The following is a 21,008-nucleotide window of genomic DNA, read 5'->3' on the forward strand; positions in this document are numbered from 1 at the left end:
GAACTATGACCATTTTCACAACACATCCATCATCATCTCTAACCTATTTCCTCACTCCAGGGAAGCCTGGGGCCGGGAAAGGAACAGGGCAGGTGTCAAAAAGGTTTTCACAGCAGTGGGTCAACCCAGGATCCAGACTCCAGTCTTCTTTACCTCGATTATCAGAAGTGAGGGTGTATTTTAGGTTCATTTGCTTTTGTCTTTTGTAGAATACTAAGTGCTCTAGTATAGCACACTTCTTCTTAGCCAGCTAGTGCCCATGAGTACTGATGGCTTCTTCTTAACACAATGCAACAGTACTGATCAACTTTCCTGATCAGCAAGTCCAATCTCCAGAGTTGCAAGTCACTCTCGATGGCTCAGTGGGTAAAGGATCCATCTGCAATGCAGGAGACACAGGAGATGCAGGTTCGATCCCTGGGTCAGGAAGAACCCCTGGAGGAGGAAATGGCAACTCACTCCAATATTCTTGCCTAAAAAAAAATCCCATAGACAGAGGAGCCTCGTGGGCTAGGACTACAAAGAGTCAGACATGACTGAGCACGCATGCAAGGACAAGGACTTGACGACTCAAAATGAAGAGATCGTCCCTTTATTATTTCAAATTCTGATAAACACAAGCATACTCTTAAAGAAATCCCCTACCCACGGGCACTGCCCCACCCCCTGTGCACTTTGGTACAAAGTGAGTAGATCAGTTGATATAGGATTGTTATTTGATTCTGCAGAAACACATACCTCTTGCAGTGGCTGCCCAGCTCACAAATTCACCTCCATCTTTGTGCGTAAAACCAGACCTGCCCAACAGGACCCATATCCTATTACTAATTAATTCAGGGACAGCTCCTGGCCTCACCAGACCAATCATCTGATAGACTAAAAATTCTGGGCTGAGATGTTCAAAGCCAGGGAGACCTTGTAGCAGAATCAGGCCTAAGGCAGAGGGGCTCTGAGGACGATTTGCAGAGGTCTCCAGGGTGGCTCCATTTCTTGGTCTTGGTCCCTGGGTGTCACAGTTCAACAGCTTCATGGATTCCATGAGATGCCCCAGTATTCGTCCAACAAATATCTTCTTCTAAAAAAAAATTAGCTATTCAGAATTGATTTCTGTTGCCTACAACTGAAAGTCTCACAACTAACATACCTCTAAAACATTACCTGTTTAAATAGCGAATGGTCTCTCCTTCACTCTTGTTTCAGGAGTGAGGGGGAGAGAATAGCCAACATACAAAGGTTTCTAGTAGAGTTATCAGAACATAGAAACAGAGTGGTAACCACTAACAAATGTTAAACGTACTATCTTTTGTCCCTTAAATGCCATATTTTTAGGAATTTACCCCACAGATACACCATCCATCCAGAAAACAGATGTATAATATTCATAAGGCTCTATTTCTAATAGTACAAGATTAGAAACAACCAAATGTGCATCAGTAGAGAACTATTAGTAAATACCCAAATGTCAGAAGGCTATGCAGCTGGTAAAAAGATTGGACTTTTTATGCACTGATATGGAATGGTTTCCAAACATATAGTTAATTTTAAAAATCAGTTTGCAAAATAATGTACAGAATGTGTCAATCATTTATATTTTTAAATAAAATGCGATATATATATATACTCATAATGCATAGATAGGCTACCTCTGGAAGGACACACAAGGAGCTGGTGAGGCATCATTTTTTAAACTCTGTATTGTATCAGATATAGAAGGGCATATATTACCTATTTATAAACATGAAAGAGAAAAAATTTAGGAAAGAAAAATTAAGCCCTAAATGCCCATAGTTCTACACTTGAGTGTCTGGAGTCCTCACGTGCTCTCACTGCTCAACTGAGCGGCTGCTAGAGATTTAACCTTCCTTTCCTGCCCAGAGGATGTCACATCAGCTCTGATCACCTTAATGTGGTTTCAACCGTTGAAGCCCTGACTCAGAGCTATGCATGCAACTCAGAGCTATGCATGCAACTCACAGCTCTGATCACCTTAATGTGGTTTCAACCGTTGAAGCCCTGACTCAGATGAACTTGACAGTGAGGTGAGCTGAAAGGGAAGTAGGCAAGGGAAAGTAACCTCTGAGCAAACTGTGACAGATCATGTGATGATTGTTTCTCTTAGATCTCGTCAGATGCTTATATTCCTCTTGCTTTTCTGAAGAAAATATCTTTTTTTTTTCTCACCTTAGAACTGTGCCCTCTCACCATTCCCAGCTATGAAATCCACTCTGAGAATAAGGATAAAATATCTATGAACTCTATTCATATGTACATTCTTTATTTCATTAATTCATAAATACCTGTGTTGGTCATGGTTCTAGAAGCTGGGAGCACAGCAGTGGCCAAAGCAAAAGAGGTCTGTGTCCTCATGGATTGTATTCGAGATGGGAAAAGCAAGAATGCAAATAAATAAACAGAAAAACAAGAAAGATAATTATAACTTGTGATGAGTGATGAGAAGGAAGCAAATAAGGTGCCAGGGAGGAAGGGTCTGGGTGGGAGGCTAGCAGTGGAGGAGTTGCAAAGGTGGCTAGGGTTGGCCTCACTGAAGAGGTGACATTTAAACTAACTTTTGAATGACAAGAAGGAACCAATGCCACAGAGGTCTAAGGGAGGGAGTTTCAGGCCAATTCAAAGGCCCTGATGTGGGAAAGAACTTGGCAAGTATGACAGGGGCCACTGTGGTATGTGGAGAAGGTCAAGTGAATGGTAGGAAGAGAAGAGGTCCAGGGAACAGATAGAATTATCCAACATTTCCTCTATAAAAAAGCCAAGACATCATTCCAATAGTCATGTAGGAATATGAGAGTTTGACCATAGAGAAGGCTGAGCACAAAAAGAATTGATGAGTTTGAATTGTCATGCTGGAGAAGACTCTTGAGAGTCCCTTGGACTGCAGGGAGATCGAACCAGTCAATCCTCAAGGAAATCAACCCTGAATATTCATTGGAAGGACTGATGCCGAAGGTGAAACTTCAATACTTTGGCCACCTGATGCAAAGAGCCAACTCACTGGAAAAGACCCTGATGCTGGGAAAGATAGAAGGCAAAAGGAGAAAGGGGCAGCAGAGAATGAGATGGTTAGATAGTATCAGTGACTCAATGAACATGAATTTGAGCAAATTCCGGGAGATAGTGGAGGACAAAGAAGACTTGCGTGCTGCAGTCGATGGGGTCGTGAAGAGTTGGACATAACTTGGGGACTGGACAACTAAAACAACAATCACCCAATTTACCTATTTTGCCCAGGTTTTATTACCATAAATCTCATCCCACATTAGCACTGCAACATCAAAGAAAAGCATTTGTCTTCTCCACAGTCTTCGTCAAGTGCTCCAGTACCTTCTTACATCATGTAAACAGATTTCCAAAGCTTGAATACCTCATCAGTCAGGTCAACCAGATGGTTCAAGTCTAGAGTAGGGAGAAATTTATTTTCTATTTCAATTTATTCTATGTGAGTATTTCCCCTATTCTTGGCAGCTGACACTCAACAAATCTTGTTGATAACTTGCTCAAAATAACTGATATTCAACAACTCCATATTTCATTCTGGATAGTTCTGGATTCAAAGCCCATTTTATCACTCATTGTCTGCATGATATTATAAGCATGATATTAAAGGCTGGTGCCTCAGTTTCCACATCTGCTTACCTACCTAATGAGGTTGTTGTGAGATTAAAGTCTCCGTACATGTACTTTTCAAAGTACATGAAAAGTACTCTGACCACACATACTAAGCCTCAGTAACTGTTGGCTGTTATTCCTTATTAGTCTAAGGGAAGTCCTTTCTGTTCTCTTCACAGGATGGGGGCCCTCTAGCCTGTATCCAGTGTCCTGTTTATTCAGGAGCAGTGTGAACTTTGACAATGAGATATATTTAACTTGGAGGTGGTTAGGACACCAAAGGCTTGGCTGTGTGAACCAGCCAAGCTGCTCACAGATGCTTGGGTAAGTGGGTAATTCATGACAGCTTCACAAGGTAATCTCATAGAACAGGTGTGCAAACTTCAGAGGCTCTGAGGAAACTCAACAGACATTTTGTGGTCTGGTGACATGGGCTTTTATAGGCCCCTGAACCCAGCTATTCCAAATTATAGCAGGATAATATGATTGCTCTTGTTTTAAACCCTTATGTTTTGGGTTGGCTCATCCCATAGCAATAGGTAACTGGAACACTAGTCAGTGGGGAATTGTAGTCAGAGGATATTATTGGGGCTGTTGACTCTGTCTTCACTGCTCATATGCTCAAGTATTACTAGACTGCCAAAAAGAGACAAACAGGTTTTCTTAGACCCTTCCCTTTGCTATCAGCTACTTGCAAGGGCATTTCCATTCATTCTAAGTGAGAATGGGTTCATTCATGGTTAGAGTTTGCTGCAGTGTTCTTCCTGGGACTTGTAAAGTACTAGATGATCAAATAAAAAAAATTGGAAAGTGGGGTCCACTTGGCTCATAATTACATGCACAGGTACATAGGTGCAAAGTTACCTTTCACCTCCTTTTAATCAAGCATCTTTCATCTTCCTAGACTTATGGGAAGATTTGACCTCTGTTATTAATCTTGTTTTGTGTATTTGTGCAGACTGAAATATTAAGTGCACACAGCATGCTCTATCATTACCTGCTCTTTCTTTGAAGCAGTGTCCCAGTGATAAGACTTGAGTATAAGAAAATGGCCCAGGCACTTGATCCAGGGAGAAGAAAGTTCCAGAACATCCAAAAGGGTAAGTCTTCCCATAGCTGTGAAGCGGGGAGGCAGGGCACAGAGCCTTGAATTCCCGAGTCTTTGCTTATTACTCTGGTCGTGCTTGGTGAAGCTGAGTGTCTGAATTTCTTGTTGATGGTGAACATCTGGACAATTTCTCTTTTCCTGCTGGGAGCAGCCAAAGGTAAGAAACATCCCACCTGCCTCTTGGGAAGGACTTAAACTCATCATCTCAGCATTGGCCAGAGAAACCTCAGCCATGGCTGGGTTTCAGACAGCTCCAAGTTTCCACAGAGAGGCAGATAGGGCTGCCCCAGTGCCTGGGAGAGGAGGCAGTTTGTGGGGGACCTGCCTCAGAGCATTTCCCATCAGCACACCTTTATGCCCAGGGTGCCTGGGGCCAGACTTTTCTAGATAAAGCATTACATCCTTGTCTGGGTTAACATATTGACTGACCAGTGCCTGTTATCACATTATTAGTCAAATAAACACATCTGAAGCTCTGGGGATAGAACTTTTTTAAAAAAAATTTCAAGGGAATTGCTTTCCATTGTGTTGGTTTCTGCTGTACAATGTGAATCAGCTCTCATTGTACATCCATCCCTTCCCTCTTGCCTCTGGGTCATCGCAGAGCCCCAGGCTGAGCTCCCCGGGCCGTATAGCTGCTCCCACTAGCTGTGTAGTTGATACATGGTAGTGTACATATCTCAATGCTACTCTCGAAATTCATCCCACCCTTTCCTTCCCCGCTGTGTCCTCAAGTCTGTTCTCCGTGTCTGCCTCTCTATTTCTGCCCTGCAAATAGGTTCGTCAGTACCATTTTTCTAGATTCCATGTATATGTGTTAATGTACAATACTAGTTTTTTGTTTTTTTTTTTCCCCTGACTCACTTCACTCTATATAACAGGCTCTAGGGAACACAGAACTTTTAAGTTTTGCTGGTGGTTTGAGGCAGAGAGGTCTCTGTGGGATTCAGTGGGACAGGTCCCTAATCAGAAGATGGGCTTGGGGGCCAGGCATGAGGCAAGACTCTGCCTGGTCTTCAGCCTGTCCCCAAGCAGGGGAGTGACCAGCCCAGCCTTGGGAGCTAATCTCTGAGCAGAGTCATCCTTTCTGTCCAGGAAACGAAGTTTGCTATGATTCTATTGGGTGCTTCTCTGACTCTGAGCCCTGGGCTGGGACTGCAATCAGGCCCTTGAAAATTCTCCCCTAGAGCCCGGAGAAGATTGGCACCTGCATCCTGCTCTACACCAATAAGAACCCAAACAACTTTCAAGTGAGACCTCTGCTATTCTAATGTTGTTGTAGAGGAGTGCGCGGCTGTGTCTACTCGGGGACCAGAAGTTCCTTATCCCTGTACCCTTCTCCTCCACCCCATCCTACCAGCTGCTCCCCCAGGCCTAGCCAGACCTGGACAGAGTTGGTCTCTGGTTTAAAAAAAAAAAAAAAGGCTTGAATGAATGTTTTACTTTTGTCAGAACCTCTAGCTGGTTATGTGATTCTGGTCTGTGGCAAAGAGCTTACCAAAAAAAAAAAAAAAACAACCTACGGAAGTAGACCATGAGTCACAATCCAGACCTAGTAGAGGTAATGATTCCTGTCTTGAGAAGGTGGGGCAGGGAGAGGTCAGGATGGGCTTCCTGGAAGAGGTGGCTTTTGGCTAAACTTTGAAAAGTTGTGGCATTGGAACAGGCAGAAATGGGGCAGAAGGAGACAGGCCAAAGTGACTGGGCTACAAAAACATGGAACCCTTCTGTGTTTGTCACAGATTCTCCATTCCTCTGATCCATCAATGATTGAGGCGTCCAATTTCCAAACAGACAAGAAGACCCGGTTCATCATCCATGGCTTCAGAGACAAGGGAGATGAGAGCTGGCTGGTGGCCATGTGCAAGGCAGGGCCCGGCTCTAACCCCTGTGGCCTGTGCCACAGGCATATGCCCTTCCTTCCCATGAATGCCTCCACCTCCCTTTATGCAATCTCAATTAGTGAACTTGGAAACAGGAAACCCTGACATATTGAGGTTTTACTATGCAATTAAAATGCCTCTTCACAAAAATAAAAAGCCCTTTCCACACTTCTGGACTGCATCAGCAGCCTGAAGCAGTGGCATTTGCTATGTGAGCAATCACTTCCACCCTCTCATTTCTGATTAGATCATGCCTAAACGTTGTCTGCTTCATTTCAGTGAGGCTACTTTGTATTCCCATGGATGAGGGATTATGTTCCTTTTGTTCAAGTCTTTCCCACTTCCCTAAGAGTCAGAGATATGTGCTATGGTCGTTTATTTGAGATGCGAGGACCTAAGGCTGACCAGGTGCCCAAAATGGCAGAATGTGTGCGTGCTTAGCTCCTCACAGATTCTCGTGTCCAACTCTTTGCAACGCTATGGACTGTAGCCGGCCAGGCTCCTCTGTCCATGGGATTTCCCAGGCAAGAATACTGCAGTGGGTTGTCATTTCCTCCTCCAGGGGATCTTCCCTACTCAGGGACTGAACCTGTCTCTCTTGCTTCATCACCTGGGAAGCCTTTGCACTAAACTGCAGAATAGAAAGTGCCAAAACCCACCGTAATAGAGCGTCTTTAGGTCAGAAGGATAGGTGATGGAATAACACACATGTGTACACATGCACATACACACACATGTACACATACACACAAGCGTACATGTGCAAAGGCACACAAACACACACATAATATACCATCCATCCCTTCCTTTCTTGTGTTCACTGATTCAATATGTTTTTCTGACACCTAAGAATTTATCTTAACAGCCTGCCTTCCACACACACATTAATAACTCCAACCTAAAATGTCAACAGGAAAAGTTACAAACCCTGAAAAGTGAAATCATTCTGCATTTGACCTCGGATTTTACCAGGTATTTAACTCAGTATCGCTTCTGTCCCATCATTAATAAGTATCTTAATGTGTAGACTGTAAGATATAGTTTATACTCCAAATTCTCCAAGTTTGTAAGAGATTCCTCAGGGCTGCTTTAAAAATAAAGGTCCTGAGAAAACAACTGTTGGTATCTGTGTGTGTGACCACACATACTAGTATCATGTATGTGAAAAGATTCTTGATGGATTTTTAATTTATAGCACCATTTTAGACTCAGTCTGGTCCTATGTCTTCCTTGGCAGAACTTCTAAGCATATATCAGTTCCTGTGACATCCAGGAAGAAGTTTCCCTTTCAGAATTCTCCAATATATTTTAAATCAGTACAGTTCCATTTTTCAAATATCTGCACTGTGTCTTTCTTCTGTAAAATACTATGCTATCCTAACTCTAAAAATAGTGACCCTTCCCTCCCACCTTAGAACTTAGTGCCCTGTAGCCTGGGGTGAAGCAAGCCCAGGCTTTGTCAAGAGGCTAAAAGGACCCCTAGTGGTCAAATCCGCAAAGTCAGTTAGACCCGGGCTTCCAGACAATGAATGCACTTGAGACCTTTTCTTTGCTCAACAGGGCTCTTTAAATGATGCCCTGGTTTTATCCACCTTACTGAATCAACCTTACTGAATCTAGTCAAAGAAAACCAGAGTGGTCCGCTTTTAATTAATCTACAAGCTAGAGAGGAAGCTAATTTGCCTTTCTCATAACAAACCCCCCGAGGGATAATTCCTGCTGGCAACAAGATTCCTAACAAAGTCAAGTTCATCCCAGTGCTCCTGCTAGGAAGGGACAGAAAGATGGCCAGTGGTAATTCTCAGGGACTATTTCTGAGCCCTGCTTGGATGTGGATTCATAAGCCCCATGATAACCCCCTGGGGTCTCTCCAACCCCAGAACATGTTTGAGGTAGAGGAGGTGAACTGCATATGTGTGGACTGGAAGAAAGGCTCCCAGACCACCTACACTCAGGCCCCCAACAATGTGTGTGTGGTGGGCGCCCAGATGGCCCAAATGCTGGCCATGCTCAAGGTGAGTGGTGGCCGGGCTGCAGAGGAGGCACGTGACACGCACTGGTCTCTGTATGAAGATGCAACTGAGGGTTCTGTGTTTAAAGAGGAAATATAATTGATAGCGCTCTCAGAGTTCTTACTCCTAAAACTCACTTTGAATCGAGGCGCTGTGGATCTGTAGACCTGTAATAAATAAGTACATTTGGGTGAACATCTCTGAGACCAGCAGGTGTGAACACTTTGAGCTTTGTGTTGTTTGTTTGTCCATCCGGTATTTAGGAGCACAGTGCCAGGAGCTCTGCCAGGATGTAAAGAGGACAACTGTGGTCCCGGGCCCTGGGGGAGTTTACAGTGCCAATAGGGTGTGATCAGGGTTCTGGTGTGGGGATGGGGAGGGGGTAGCTACAAGGCTTTATAGGAGCACATAGGGGTCAGTGAATCTAGTCCCCATGTGTAATTAAGGATATCTCCCAGAAAGAGACATCTAAGTTGAGAGCTGATGGCTAAGCTGTAGATGACAACAGGAAGAGAAGTTGAAAACAGACCCAAATACAGCATATTTGAGGAACTGCAAGTCCCACAAAAAGTGTGGGTAGAAAAAGAGTCTAGAAAAATAGGTGTTGAGTCAGGAAAGCTCTGAGGCTTTTGTAATGAGTTGGGTTTCATCCTAATGGCAGTGGAAGGTTTTCAGCAGAGGAGTAATGGCTTTAGGTTTGCAAAAACCACAGCAGAGAAATATCCTGACAGTACAATCTTCCCTCTCCAGTTGAACTACAGCTACTTACTTTTCCACCTCATTGGCCACAGCCTGGGGGCCCATGTGGCGGGAGAGGCAGGGAGAAAAACTCTAGGCCTGGGCAGGATTACAGGTAAGACTCAAGGGCCAGGGCCCCAGGTTTTGTCCCCAGTAGCCCCAGGACATGATACAAGACTCCCTAGCTTGGAGCTGGCCCCAAGGAGTCCATCCCCTTGGCTGTGGCAGAGCCGGTTAGAATCTGCACAGAACATTTGGGAAGCTCCTCAGAGGCCTATCTTTGTGGCAGGGGAGGTAGTGGCTTTGTTCCCTTTGCTTCCTCCGCTCTGTCCGCATTCCTCCTCTCTAGATCCATGTTTTCTGTTGCTGTTGTTCTCTTAGCAGGACTGGGCACCCAGGAATATGCAGAGCAAGACTGATATGAACATGAGCAAACACAGTTAAGAAGGATTCATGTTGTCATTCTTTTTCCCTTTCTCTGAAATCAAGGGCAGAAGAGAACACAAAAATTCCACTGCCTTTATTGGCAGAAGAAATACCATCACCATCACACCAAAAGCATCCTTTTAACCCAAGCAAAGCCTTTAAATTATAACAACAAATTACACCAATGAAATATAATCATTATGAAGCTAATATAACTATTACAGTAAGCATAGATTAAGTGCCTACTTATCCCAAATACTTTGCAAAGTGCTTTACATTTTTCTCATTTAATCCTCAGAACTAAAGAAAAAGGCTGAGGGAAGCAAATGACTCACCCAAGGTCACACATCTAGTCAGTGATAGAACTGACACTCAATCCCAGTTCTCCTATCTTATGGCTTAAGCAAGTCTCTGCCTTTATAAGAACGCTACCATTTATTTTCAAGAGACAGTTATGTTCGTGCCTTTACAGCTTCTCTGATAAAATCTTCAAAGACAACTGTTAAATCCAGGAGTCCTGTCAAGAAGGAGATATAGTCAGTAGTGTCCAACTCTTTGAGACCCTAAAGAGCCTGGAAGGCTTTGCCACAAGTGCCACCATATAGTCAGGGGAAAATAATACTAAATATTTACTTACATACCCGTAACAATGTGCCAGTCACTTTGCCAAATGCTACATATCCTATCTCGTTTAGTCTTATCATAGCTGAATTATTACCCCTATTTTATAAATGGGGAAACTGAGGCATAGAAAAAGTCAAGTGATTCACCCAAGGTCATGCAACTTGCTCAAGAAATAGCCAAGCAGGGCTTTGGAGCCAGGCATCCCAGTCCAAGACGGCTTCCCAGATGGTGCTAGTGGTAAAGAACTTGCCTGCCAATACAGGAGACATACATGGGTCCGATCCCCCCGTCTGGAAGATTCCATTGGAGGAGGGCATGGCAGCCTTCTCCACTATTCTTGCCTGGAGAATCCCATGGACAGAGGTGCCTGACAGGCTATGGTCCATAGGATTGTAAAGAGTTGGACAAGACTGAAGCGACTTAGCATATACACACACATGCATGCATCCTAGTCCCAGAATCTGTTTTGAATCAGGATACTTACTGATTCTTACTACTTCTCCCCTTTTCCCTTCAAACTTGGGAAGGGAAAGAGAAAACTGAAGAAAAAAGATATACAAGGAAGTGGGTGAATCTGTTGTAGAAAAAATAAATCCTTTCCTAAACAAAATCTGAATTTCTTTTTCCACCTGCCTTTCTCTATCCATGCACTAGAATGTAATAAGCATCATAGAGACTTGATGGCTCCATATTTCATACCCTGGCCATGGCACTGCACGGCTCCAGGGTATTCCTGGAGTTAGTTGGGTAGTGCACAACCTGGGCAACTGTACAACCTCCATCTTGCTGGCACCTACAGTCAGACCTATTGTGTGCAGCACTGGCCATCTCTTTCAGGATTGGATCCTGCAGAAGCAAATTTCGAGGGTACTCCTGAAGAGGTCTGACTCGACCCCTCCGACACTGGCTTTGTTGATGTGATTCACATGAATGCAGCTCCCCTGATCCCATTCATGGATGAGCCCTGCAATGTTCCAACTGCAAGCACTTTGCAATCGTGTTTTAAGCAGGAGAGCCCTGCATTAGGAAAAGCTCACCGCTGTTCTGAATATTTCAGGCTTTGGAACGAAACAACAGGTGGGTCACCTTGACTTCTTCCCAAATGGCAGAGAGGAAATGTCCGGATGCAGGAAGAGTGCCCTGTCACAGATCGTGGACCTAGATGGCATCTGGGCAGGTAAAGGCTGAGCAGAGTGGGGGAACCACTTCCCTGGGGGAGCAATGCCATTCCCACAGCAAAGCTTAACAATGAAAACACTGTTAAGCAATCTCCCCTTCTAGACCTTATTCTTAAAAATACAGCCATGTGTCATTTGTTATATCTCAGTTCTGTTGGTTGTTATTTCCTTAAAATATTGTTGTGGGTGTCCTGGAATGAATAAGCAACAAGATTTACAAAATCATTTCTTAAAGCTGTTAACTCAAACTGTCAATTGATAGCTACCTAATAAAGGAAGGAAATACCATAAAAGTAACTATCCTGACTTGAAGAGAATTTTTCTACCAGTTCTTGCTTATGATATGGTTCAAGCTTATGTTACTGGCTTCAACTCCATGGATAAAATGGGAATATTCCCAATCGTGTTCATGGCAAACCCGTTTGCATGAGAGTCACTGCTCTTCTATGTTGGGGCAGCAATAAGAAGCAATCACAGGTAATGAAGGTTAGGGCAGAGACTTGCTACTCAATGTGGCTGTTCTTTATCAACGGTCAGCAACTGGGATTACGGGCCTCATTCAGATACAGCTCTCTGTATCAGATAAAGTCAGAATGACAACGAATAGCTGAAATTTTCAGCCAGACTGATCGTTTGGCCCCACAAATGATGCAATATTTTTATTGAATGTGAGCATAATGACTTGGCAGGGATGAACACCACTGAAACAAATGTTAAGGCTGAGGACCAATGTGTTTGTCTTTCATGGCTTTATGAGGCTTTGAGAGAACAGAGTAGCATAGACTCTCCATCAGTAACAACCAAGCAAGTTCAGGCCGGGTCTTGAAGATGTGCTATGATAGCTACCACTTGGCAAGAGTTTGTAGGGGCGAAAGAAGGTTCTAAGAAGGAGCAGGACATTGTGAGAGTAAACGGAGTGCTCACATAAAGCCACCTAAAGCTAGTCAACCTTTTTTTTTATTTGCCTGAGTGTGTCATGAAGATGTCCTTGTCCTGCTTTTGTCATGTCTGGGAGGTCATGCCACATTTGATTGTGTCCTCAAGAACCTTCAACCTGGTGCCTGGGACACAGGACAGCACACAGGTTAGAGGCTGGGCTCAAGCACCAGAGAGGCCTGGGTTTAAATCCTAGCTCCACCACTCCTAGCTGAAATCTGAAACCTGAGGCTGGAGTCTATATGACTTTCTGTAATTAAGGATGGTGTTTTACCCATCTCTGAAGAAAAGTGAAAGTGTTAATTGCTCAGTTATGTCTGTCTCTTTGCGACCCCATGGACTGTAGCCCACCAGGCTCCTCCATCCATGGAAAATCCTGTTTGCATGAGAGTCACCACTCTTGTCCATGGAAATCCCGTGGACAGGCAAGAATACTGGAGTGGATTGCCATTCCCTTCTCCAGGTGATATTCCTGATCCTGGGATCAAACCTGGGTCTCCTGCATTGCAGGCAGATTCTTTACTATCTGAGCCACTAGGGAAACCCCTGAAGAAAAGTGAGGGTTATAGGGACAATACACGTAAAGAGTTCAAAACACTGCCCAGCAATCAGAAAGCAGGCTTTCTATGTTAACTGTCATTTTGTGTCTGGATTTTGGACTCATCTTAAATTTCTGAATATATAGTCCCATCCCACTTGGAGGGAGAGGCAGAGAAGTTGTCACGGGACCCCGGCCACCTGTGCAGACTTCCTCATTTGCTTCATCAGGAACCCGGGACTTCATCGCTTGCAATCACCTGAGAAGCTATAAGTACTACTCAGAGAGCATCCTCAGTCCCAAAGGATTCACCGCATACCCCTGTGCTTGCTACAGGGACTTTGAGTCTGTAAGATGTCATACCACCTTGAGTCCCACGGTGGTGCTGTTGTCCTGCTATGTTGGGGTCTGCAGTACTCCACCAGTTTCTGATCATCCCTTATTTTTTTTGGCACTGCTTGCCAGAGTTCACGTGGAGTGAACCCCTCCGTGGAGTGGCGGGGGAAAAACCTTTAAGCAGGAGGTAGCTACAATTCTAGAAGAGTCACGTGGAAGAGGAAGATTCTGGGAAATCAGAGAGTAGAACAATCAATTCAGTGATCTAGGAAGATTTCCTGCTGGAGGCAAAGTTTGAATCTTGCTTGGAAAATCATAGATTTTAGAAGGAGGAGGAGGAGAAGGAGTGCAGATTTCTGACTAAAGCAGAACAAAAATAGAATGTGTGAAAGAAGAATATACACACCAGAGAGAAGGAAAGGTGGATGCCAGGCTGGCGGCCGGGGGAGAGGGGTTGTGTCTTATGCAGCTGGCAATAAGAGAGACAGAAGAAATGATACACTGGAGCCTGGTGTGACCATCTCTCCCCAGCTCCCCATTCAGTGACATCACGTTGGCAGCCTGAAACTAGCCACAGTCAGAGAGTATTTATAGCATGGAAATTGGTAGACACTACAAAAGACTTTTTGTTCCAGTGTTGCCTATTAATCATTCACCAGCGCACCACTTGATGGAAGCCATATTTGATCTAACCTGGGGCCCAGGCATCAGTATTTTCTAAACCTCCTGAAGTAGTTCTAATGTGATGTGCCTCAGGCTTGGGTACCATATCCTGGATGAACGTAGTTTAGACACCATCTATTCCAATCTCTTTCCAGTTATAAAAGAGGAAACTCAGACTATAGGAAAATTGCTCATAAGATGGGTGGATCATAGAGAGACAAACATACCTTACAGCCAGATCCATCTTTCTCATTAGAACAAGTGCTTCCCCTGTCCAGATGAAGGGTGCCCACAGATGGGACACTATGCTGACAGATTTGCTGGCAAGACACGTGAGGAGCAGCAGAAGTTCTTCCTGAACACAGGAGATCCCAGCAAATTTGCTCGTAAATTGTGTTGTGATTATCCTGCCCTGGTAAACAAGGTGTGATTTCTGTTTTACATAAATATAAATACTACATAAACAAAAATAACCTGAAATATTTGTGGGTACATTTTATCTTAGTAAAAGGACACATTCACTCAAACTACCCCATTTAAGACTCAACTGAGAATTTAGAAAGGGTCTGTTTTACTTCCAGTTTATTTCTATGGCATAAAATGAGCTCATGCAAATAGCATGGCTAGTGGGCTAACAGTGATTTACATGTTTCTGTGGCCATCTTCTCTGAATTTATGCCACCCCACAGTCTTTTGTTCTCTTCATCATAAAAATTGTCTCATCTACATCTGTTTTCCTATTCATTCAAAATTTATTTGATACCAACTCTTTGCTTGTCCAACCCACTTAGAAGCCCAGCTCCAATCTCTCCATTTCCAGCCATCTATCCATGTGTCCCTCTTGATAATGGGTATGGGGGAGGGGTGACTATCTGGTGGAGGGTGAATAGGAATCAGAAAGGGGTAATTTCTCTCCAAATTCAGCTGAATGAGCTCAGACAAAGGGTAGAGACGGGCATGTTTCAGCCACTTTGTGCCAACTTGCCCTATGAAAGTTTCTTAAGATGTTGCACTGTAAAAAAAAAGAGAGACTGTGTATATACAAATACATAAATATAATACAAGTCTTATATAGTACTTTAAGTCAGGTTTATTGAGATATAATTTATGTACAGCAAAAGTCAGCCTTTGTGGTGTATAGCTGGTTCTATGGGTTTTGATAAATGAAGAGTCATGTAGCCATCTCCACAATCAAGACAGGGAATATTTCCATCACTGAATACATATTTATTTAAAAAGACGTTGATGAATCAATCCTTCTTCTGATGTGGTGATGCATGAAATACATGCCCATATTTTAAAACGACAAATTAAACATTCAAAAGCCATATATTATTCCTCAACTAACATTTATTTATGGACCACAGACTGTGCTAGACACAGGGGGTGCAGGGAGGATGTAAACACTCTAGTATGAAATTTATAACGCAGCAGAGAAGATGGAAACTGAGCAGGCAGCTCCAAGTGCATTGGGCTTGGCAGATTGCTGCTGGGATATCGGGGGGACAGAGCACACAGCCTTGACCAGAGGAAGGAGCAGAGAAAACACCTCTGAGGACCTGAAGGACATGTCGAAGTTAGGCAAAGGGTGTGTGGGGGTGTGTGTGTGTTTACACGCCTATGTGTGTGCGTGGGAATGTGTGTATATGAGTATGTGGGTGTATGTGTACATCTGTATATGTGTGTGCATGTGTGTGTTTATGGGGTTTTCCAGGTGGTGCTAGTGGTAAAGAACCTGCCTGCCAGTGCAAGAGGTATAATAACAGATGTGGATTCAATCCCTGGGTCAGGAAGAGCCCCTGGAGGAGGGCATGGCAACCCACTCCAGTGTTCTTGCCTGGAGGATCCGTTGGACAGAAGAACCTGGTAGGCTATAGTCCATAAAGTCTCAGAGACTCGGACACAACTGAAGCAACTTAGCATGCATGCACGTGTGGGCTTATGTATGTGTGTGAGTGTGTGGTCATAGATGTGCAAGTTTGTGTGCACATGTGTGTGCTCCTGGGGGACAAGACAGCTCTTCAGGTATAAATCTTGATGACCTCTGTGCTGGAGACTGCTCAAGCCACAGAGAGGCAAAGGAAAGACAGACCTGGCCCTTGAGACTCTGAGGACGCATCCCAAGTTACCTTTCAAATGTGGGGACAAGCCCTCAATCCTTCTCTTCTCACCTTCACTCAAATCACTGTCCTTCTAGAGTGGAGCTGTCCAACAGAAGTCTAGTTGGCGGTGGAAATGCTCTGTGCTGTCCAGGGCAGCAGCCATTAACCATGTGTAGCAATTCAGCACCTTCAATGTGGCTAAGGAAACTGAGGAGTTTTTTTTTTAATTTAATTTAATCTGAGTTTAAATTTAAGCAGCCACGTGTGACTAGTGGTCCCTTTACTGGGGTGGGGCCACTGCCAGATGTGTGCTTCTCCTTAGGGCCTAGCTCCAGTTGTAGGTTAACATGTAGAACTTTCTATCTCAATGCCTCAGTGTAAGGAATGGGGAACAGGGATCTGAGATGTGGGTCCACTCCCTTGTGCATGAATAGACTGAACTCTTTTCTGTGCCCTGTGCAGGCTGGAGATATGGCGTTTCTGTAACACTGTCTGGAAGAACAGCCACTGGTCAAATCAAAGTTGCTTTGTTTGGAAATAAGGGAAACACTCGTCAATACAATGTCTTCAAGTAAATTTCCTTTTCTGACACCATCTCTCACTTGGTGATACACAGGGCTTTCATATGCATGCATTGACTGCTTGCATATTTTTCTGAATGGCTTTTAAATTATTTACTTTATGTACTGAAGCTAATTTCAGATTTCTGCTAACAAGTGTTCTTTTCTCAATTATAAATCCAGGCATTTAATTCTTTCTCTCTCAATAGATAAGATTTTTTAAGATTAAATCTAATGTTATCCCAGATGTCATGTTTCCTGACTAGCCTAGTCACACATGTGTTTTGTGTTAAAATAAGTGAATAAGTTGTTATTCTACAAATAATTCGAGCAGAAAAATATGAAAGAATTACATGGTTTTCTATAACAAAGTTTTGAAGATAAATGAACTTACATGTGAAGAAATAATATTTAAATAGTAGTTTGAGGAACTTCCCTGATGGCCTAGTGGTTAAGACTCCTAGCCTCCACTGCAGGGGGCACAGGTTCGATCCCCGATTGGGAAACGAAGATCCCATATGCCGTGTGTCATGGCCAAAAATAAATAGTAGCTTGAGACTGATGGCATTGTAACTGAGTTTTTCATTTTTCTAACCTTTATCTGAGAGTTAGTTTGGAAAAATTATCTAATTAATCTCGAGTAGAGAAAAGTGGCAGGGACTTATATGTTCATTAGAACTTATTGCAGTGAATGGGAATGTTTCTATTTCTCTATTTCAAGTGGGATTATCAAACCAGGCTCCACCCTTTCCAGTGAGTTTGACGCAGATATTGATGTTGGAACAATTGAGAAAGTCAAGCTTCTTTGGAATAACAACGTGGTAAACCCAACCCTCCCCAAAGTGGGTGCAGCCAAGATCACCATGCAGAAGGGAGAGGGAAAGACCGAGTAAGTGTCTTTGCTGGCTTGTTCCTGAGGATGTTTGTAGAAAGTTGCATTTGTCATGGAAACTCACCCCAGAAGGTCAGTTAAGGTTCAGCCAGGGTCCTCAGCACTCACTTTGGGAAGCATGGATGATAAGGCTCCACTTTCAGTAAAAACTGAGGAAGAAAAATAAGACAGATAATAAGAAATAGTTTCTGAGGGATATAAGGTTATAAATATGGGTTGGAGGATGGCTACATGTTAAAGAGGGGACAGGCGACCCATGAAAGCTCAGAGTAATAGAAGAAGAAATCAGTTTTAGCAAAAGATATAAAATTTGAGATGAGACAAGAGAGAGCTGAGATGGCCATACTTGCAGAATATTCATCCTGACCCGTGATGTCCCCAACTGTCCCAGCTGGGGGGCATACGGGGGTAATGACCAAAGCTCAGACCCCAGGTCCAGCCAGGAGGACACCCCTGTGGGGCTCGGCAGAAAGGGGCTTCTGGGCTCCTGGTCACTGACTGAGGTTTGGGAGGTCAGGTGGGGTCACTAAACTCAGGCCCCAGAGAATGTCCCTCCCCTGGGCAGAGGGACAACAGGGTTGGCAGACCTCACAGCTCTCTCTTCAGGCTGGATGACCTCTGTGAGGTCCTCCTTGTCTCTCAGAAGGAAGGATGGAGAGGCTGGCCCAGGCGGGTGGTCAGCAGAACAAGATCCTCTCAGAGAGCACAGCACCAAGGAGGCAGGTGGGGAATGCTGGGCAGGCCGGGGGTGCAGCCAAGGCCTCCCCTGCCGGCCCTTCCAGAGAACACTGGGGCTTGAAGGTCAGTTCCCCAGGCCCTGTAAGGAAGTAGAGCCGTTGCCTGCATCCTGGGACCATGTGGTTAAAATCAGGTCAGAAGAATGTGGTCTCATTGGAATCTTTACAACACGAGGCATTCCCAGGAGATGACTTGCTCACAGGTACATCTGAGAAAGGAAAAAATACAAGACCGAATCAGCCAGGGCAAGGCACCCTACAGTGTCTTTCTGCACTTTCTAGAAAGGGACCAGAATATGCTTGAGGATATGCCTGAGGCCCTGAGTCCATCAGCTGTCACCTCAGCTCTCCAGAGGCCTATGTGCAGCTTGCCCACCTGCTAACTCCAGAGGGAATCTATCCCAAAAAAGCTGGATGGTAGACATCAGATATTTTAAATATAGGAAGATCGAACCTCACCAACTAGTCTGGGGAATAAAAATGCTGAATTCATTAATTTATTCAAATATTTTGCTGTTGGGAAAACAGCCAATAAGTAACATTTTAAAAAATAATAATAATTGGGAGACCAAAGAAAAGTAAGACTTTGGTCCAACCTCCTTTCAGATACCCCTCAGATTTTTTTAGTTAATATGTGGAAGTTATCATGGTTTCAAGTCCTACCAAGGAATCTGCTGACAGGAATTCTCTCCAGTGACATGGTGTCAAAAGAAAAAAATGTAGTTTTCTCCCCTTTCTTTCTCTCTCCGCCCAACACTGGCCTCCTCCCTCCCTTCCTCTCTGACCTGATTAAGTACCAGGTATGCCAGGAGTACCGGAGGGGATGCAAAGACAGAGGGGAAGATGCTCTGGAGGGCTCAACAATGTCGCTGTTGGAAAATTAGACTTATAATTGATGCAAAAGGTCAAATGACATAATAAGAACTCCCTATGAGGGGCCCAAAGAGAGTGGCTGGGAAGGCAGGCAGAGGGTCCGGGAGGATGAAATGGGCAGGGGTAGGCCAGGCTGCTGAGGGCGGGCCTCCCGTGCAGAGGGCCGGAATATGATTGGAGGTTAGGGTTAGGGCTTCCCGGAAAGACAAATGAAATACAGAAGGAAAGTGGGGAGGGGCCAGTGAAGGTGAGGAAAGAGGGTGAAGCTTCAGAGCTCATAGGTGGTGAGACCTGAGAGAAGCCCGTGTTTCCTAGAAGAGCTATAACCATAACCACTTACATCTGCATTGTTTTTTAATTAATTATAAAGCTTTTTTACATGTATTGTCAGGAGACATATTGACATGGAATTCTCACCAGTCATGGAAGAGAGCTACGCCCTCTTCTACATATGACACCAGTGGTGAGACTCAGGTAACCAGCTCCCTGTCATGTCGGGAAGACAGGAGAGGGGGAGCCCCAGCAGAGAGCCAGGCCCCCAACTCCAGGCTTGAAAGGCAAGATCATGGTAGCTTTGGAGTTGACCCAACCATAGAAAATATGGGCCATGACGTCAGCTAGACCTCTATTTGCATCTTGGTCTTCCACGTATTAACTGAGAGCCCTCTGTGCCTCAGTTTCCTCTCCTGTGACGGAGGACTCGTGACAACACCTCGGCACACTTGTGTTCTGAGAAGGAAGTTCACGTCGCACGCACAGTGAACAGCTAGTGTCTTTGCAGCTAGTAGGAGCCCAGTCTACTGTAGCGACTGTATTTTCTGGAGCTACTGTAAGGTTGAATCGGGTCCTCAGAGTGACTGAGCCAAGAGTGAGTCCATCTGTAAATCCATGTGCCAGGGTTTTGGGGTGCTCTCATGGGTTGTAGAGAAGGAGAGCTGTGAGAGGCCCAGTCCCTGCTTCAAGGAGCTCACAGTCCTGGCTGCCAGAGTGCCCAGAGACCATCCACCCCTGATTGTGTCCTGAGTCCAGGCCAGCCCCACCCACTGGAAGCCCCCAGGCAATCAGCCCTCCAGGAACTGTTCGAAGCTACCAGCCTACCTCCACTGAATGAGTCCAGTTGCCAAATAAGGATGCCCAGCACTTAGAAAGCATTCTTTTTCTCTCCACAGACACAGATTCTGCAGTGAAGACACCGTGAGCGAAGATATCCTGCTCACTCTCGTGCCCTGTTAAACGCCAGGCGCGGTGCCCCTGCGTGTAACACCAATAAAATCCGGTCATGCATCTATCTGCTCACCTCTGTGGCTGATGTCAGCTGCCCCCTATGGGACTTTGGGAACTGAATATTTTTAAATGTCCTGCACATTTTCCGTATATTTGGGTCTCCTGCCCTTGACCTCCAGTTACCACACCTTCCCCTCCGGTTTCCTTGGTCCTTGGGCCCACTGTCTTCTCCTCACCTGAGGGGGCGGCAACAAACAGCGGAACTAGAGGGTGGGCGTTGAGGGGCCTCCTCAGAGCTTCAGCCCAGCCCCTTCATCTACAAGTGAGGAAGGAGTCCCAGAGCGGGTTCGGGGAGGGTGGCGGGGGGTGTTCGCCGTTCCAGCACAGAGTGGGTCCGTGTCCTGTCGTTGGGACTGAGGGTCAGGGCCCCTCCCGGCTGCCTTGAGGTCACGGAAGGCCGTGCTAGGACATGGCCTCTTTGTGGTGGTAAATTGGGTGGTGATGGGCCCACCTGGGAGCTTTGGCTCTTGGTGAGGTTAAAGGGGCTCCGGCTT

The 21,008-nt window shown here is 44.9% G+C and overlaps 1 protein-coding gene across 1 annotated transcript; it reads left to right on the top strand.

The window, feature by feature from the left end:
• The first annotated feature begins 4,840 nt into the window (after positions 1-4,840).
• On the top strand, positions 4,841-20,463 carry PNLIPRP1 (pancreatic lipase related protein 1). Its single transcript, XM_043926438.1, is given in 12 exon segments — positions 4,841-4,889; positions 5,828-5,982; positions 6,475-6,600; positions 8,496-8,630; positions 9,378-9,480; positions 11,253-11,370; positions 11,471-11,592; positions 13,298-13,416; positions 14,323-14,452; positions 16,631-16,739; positions 17,450-17,617; positions 20,400-20,463. Coding segments are annotated over 12 exon segments (1,398 nt in total).
• The last annotated feature ends 545 nt before the right edge of the window (positions 20,464-21,008 follow it).

Source organism: Cervus elaphus, chromosome 15, assembly GCF_910594005.1.
Source record: "Cervus elaphus chromosome 15, mCerEla1.1, whole genome shotgun sequence".
In the NCBI taxonomy this organism is placed as follows: domain Eukaryota; kingdom Metazoa; phylum Chordata; class Mammalia; order Artiodactyla; family Cervidae; genus Cervus; species Cervus elaphus.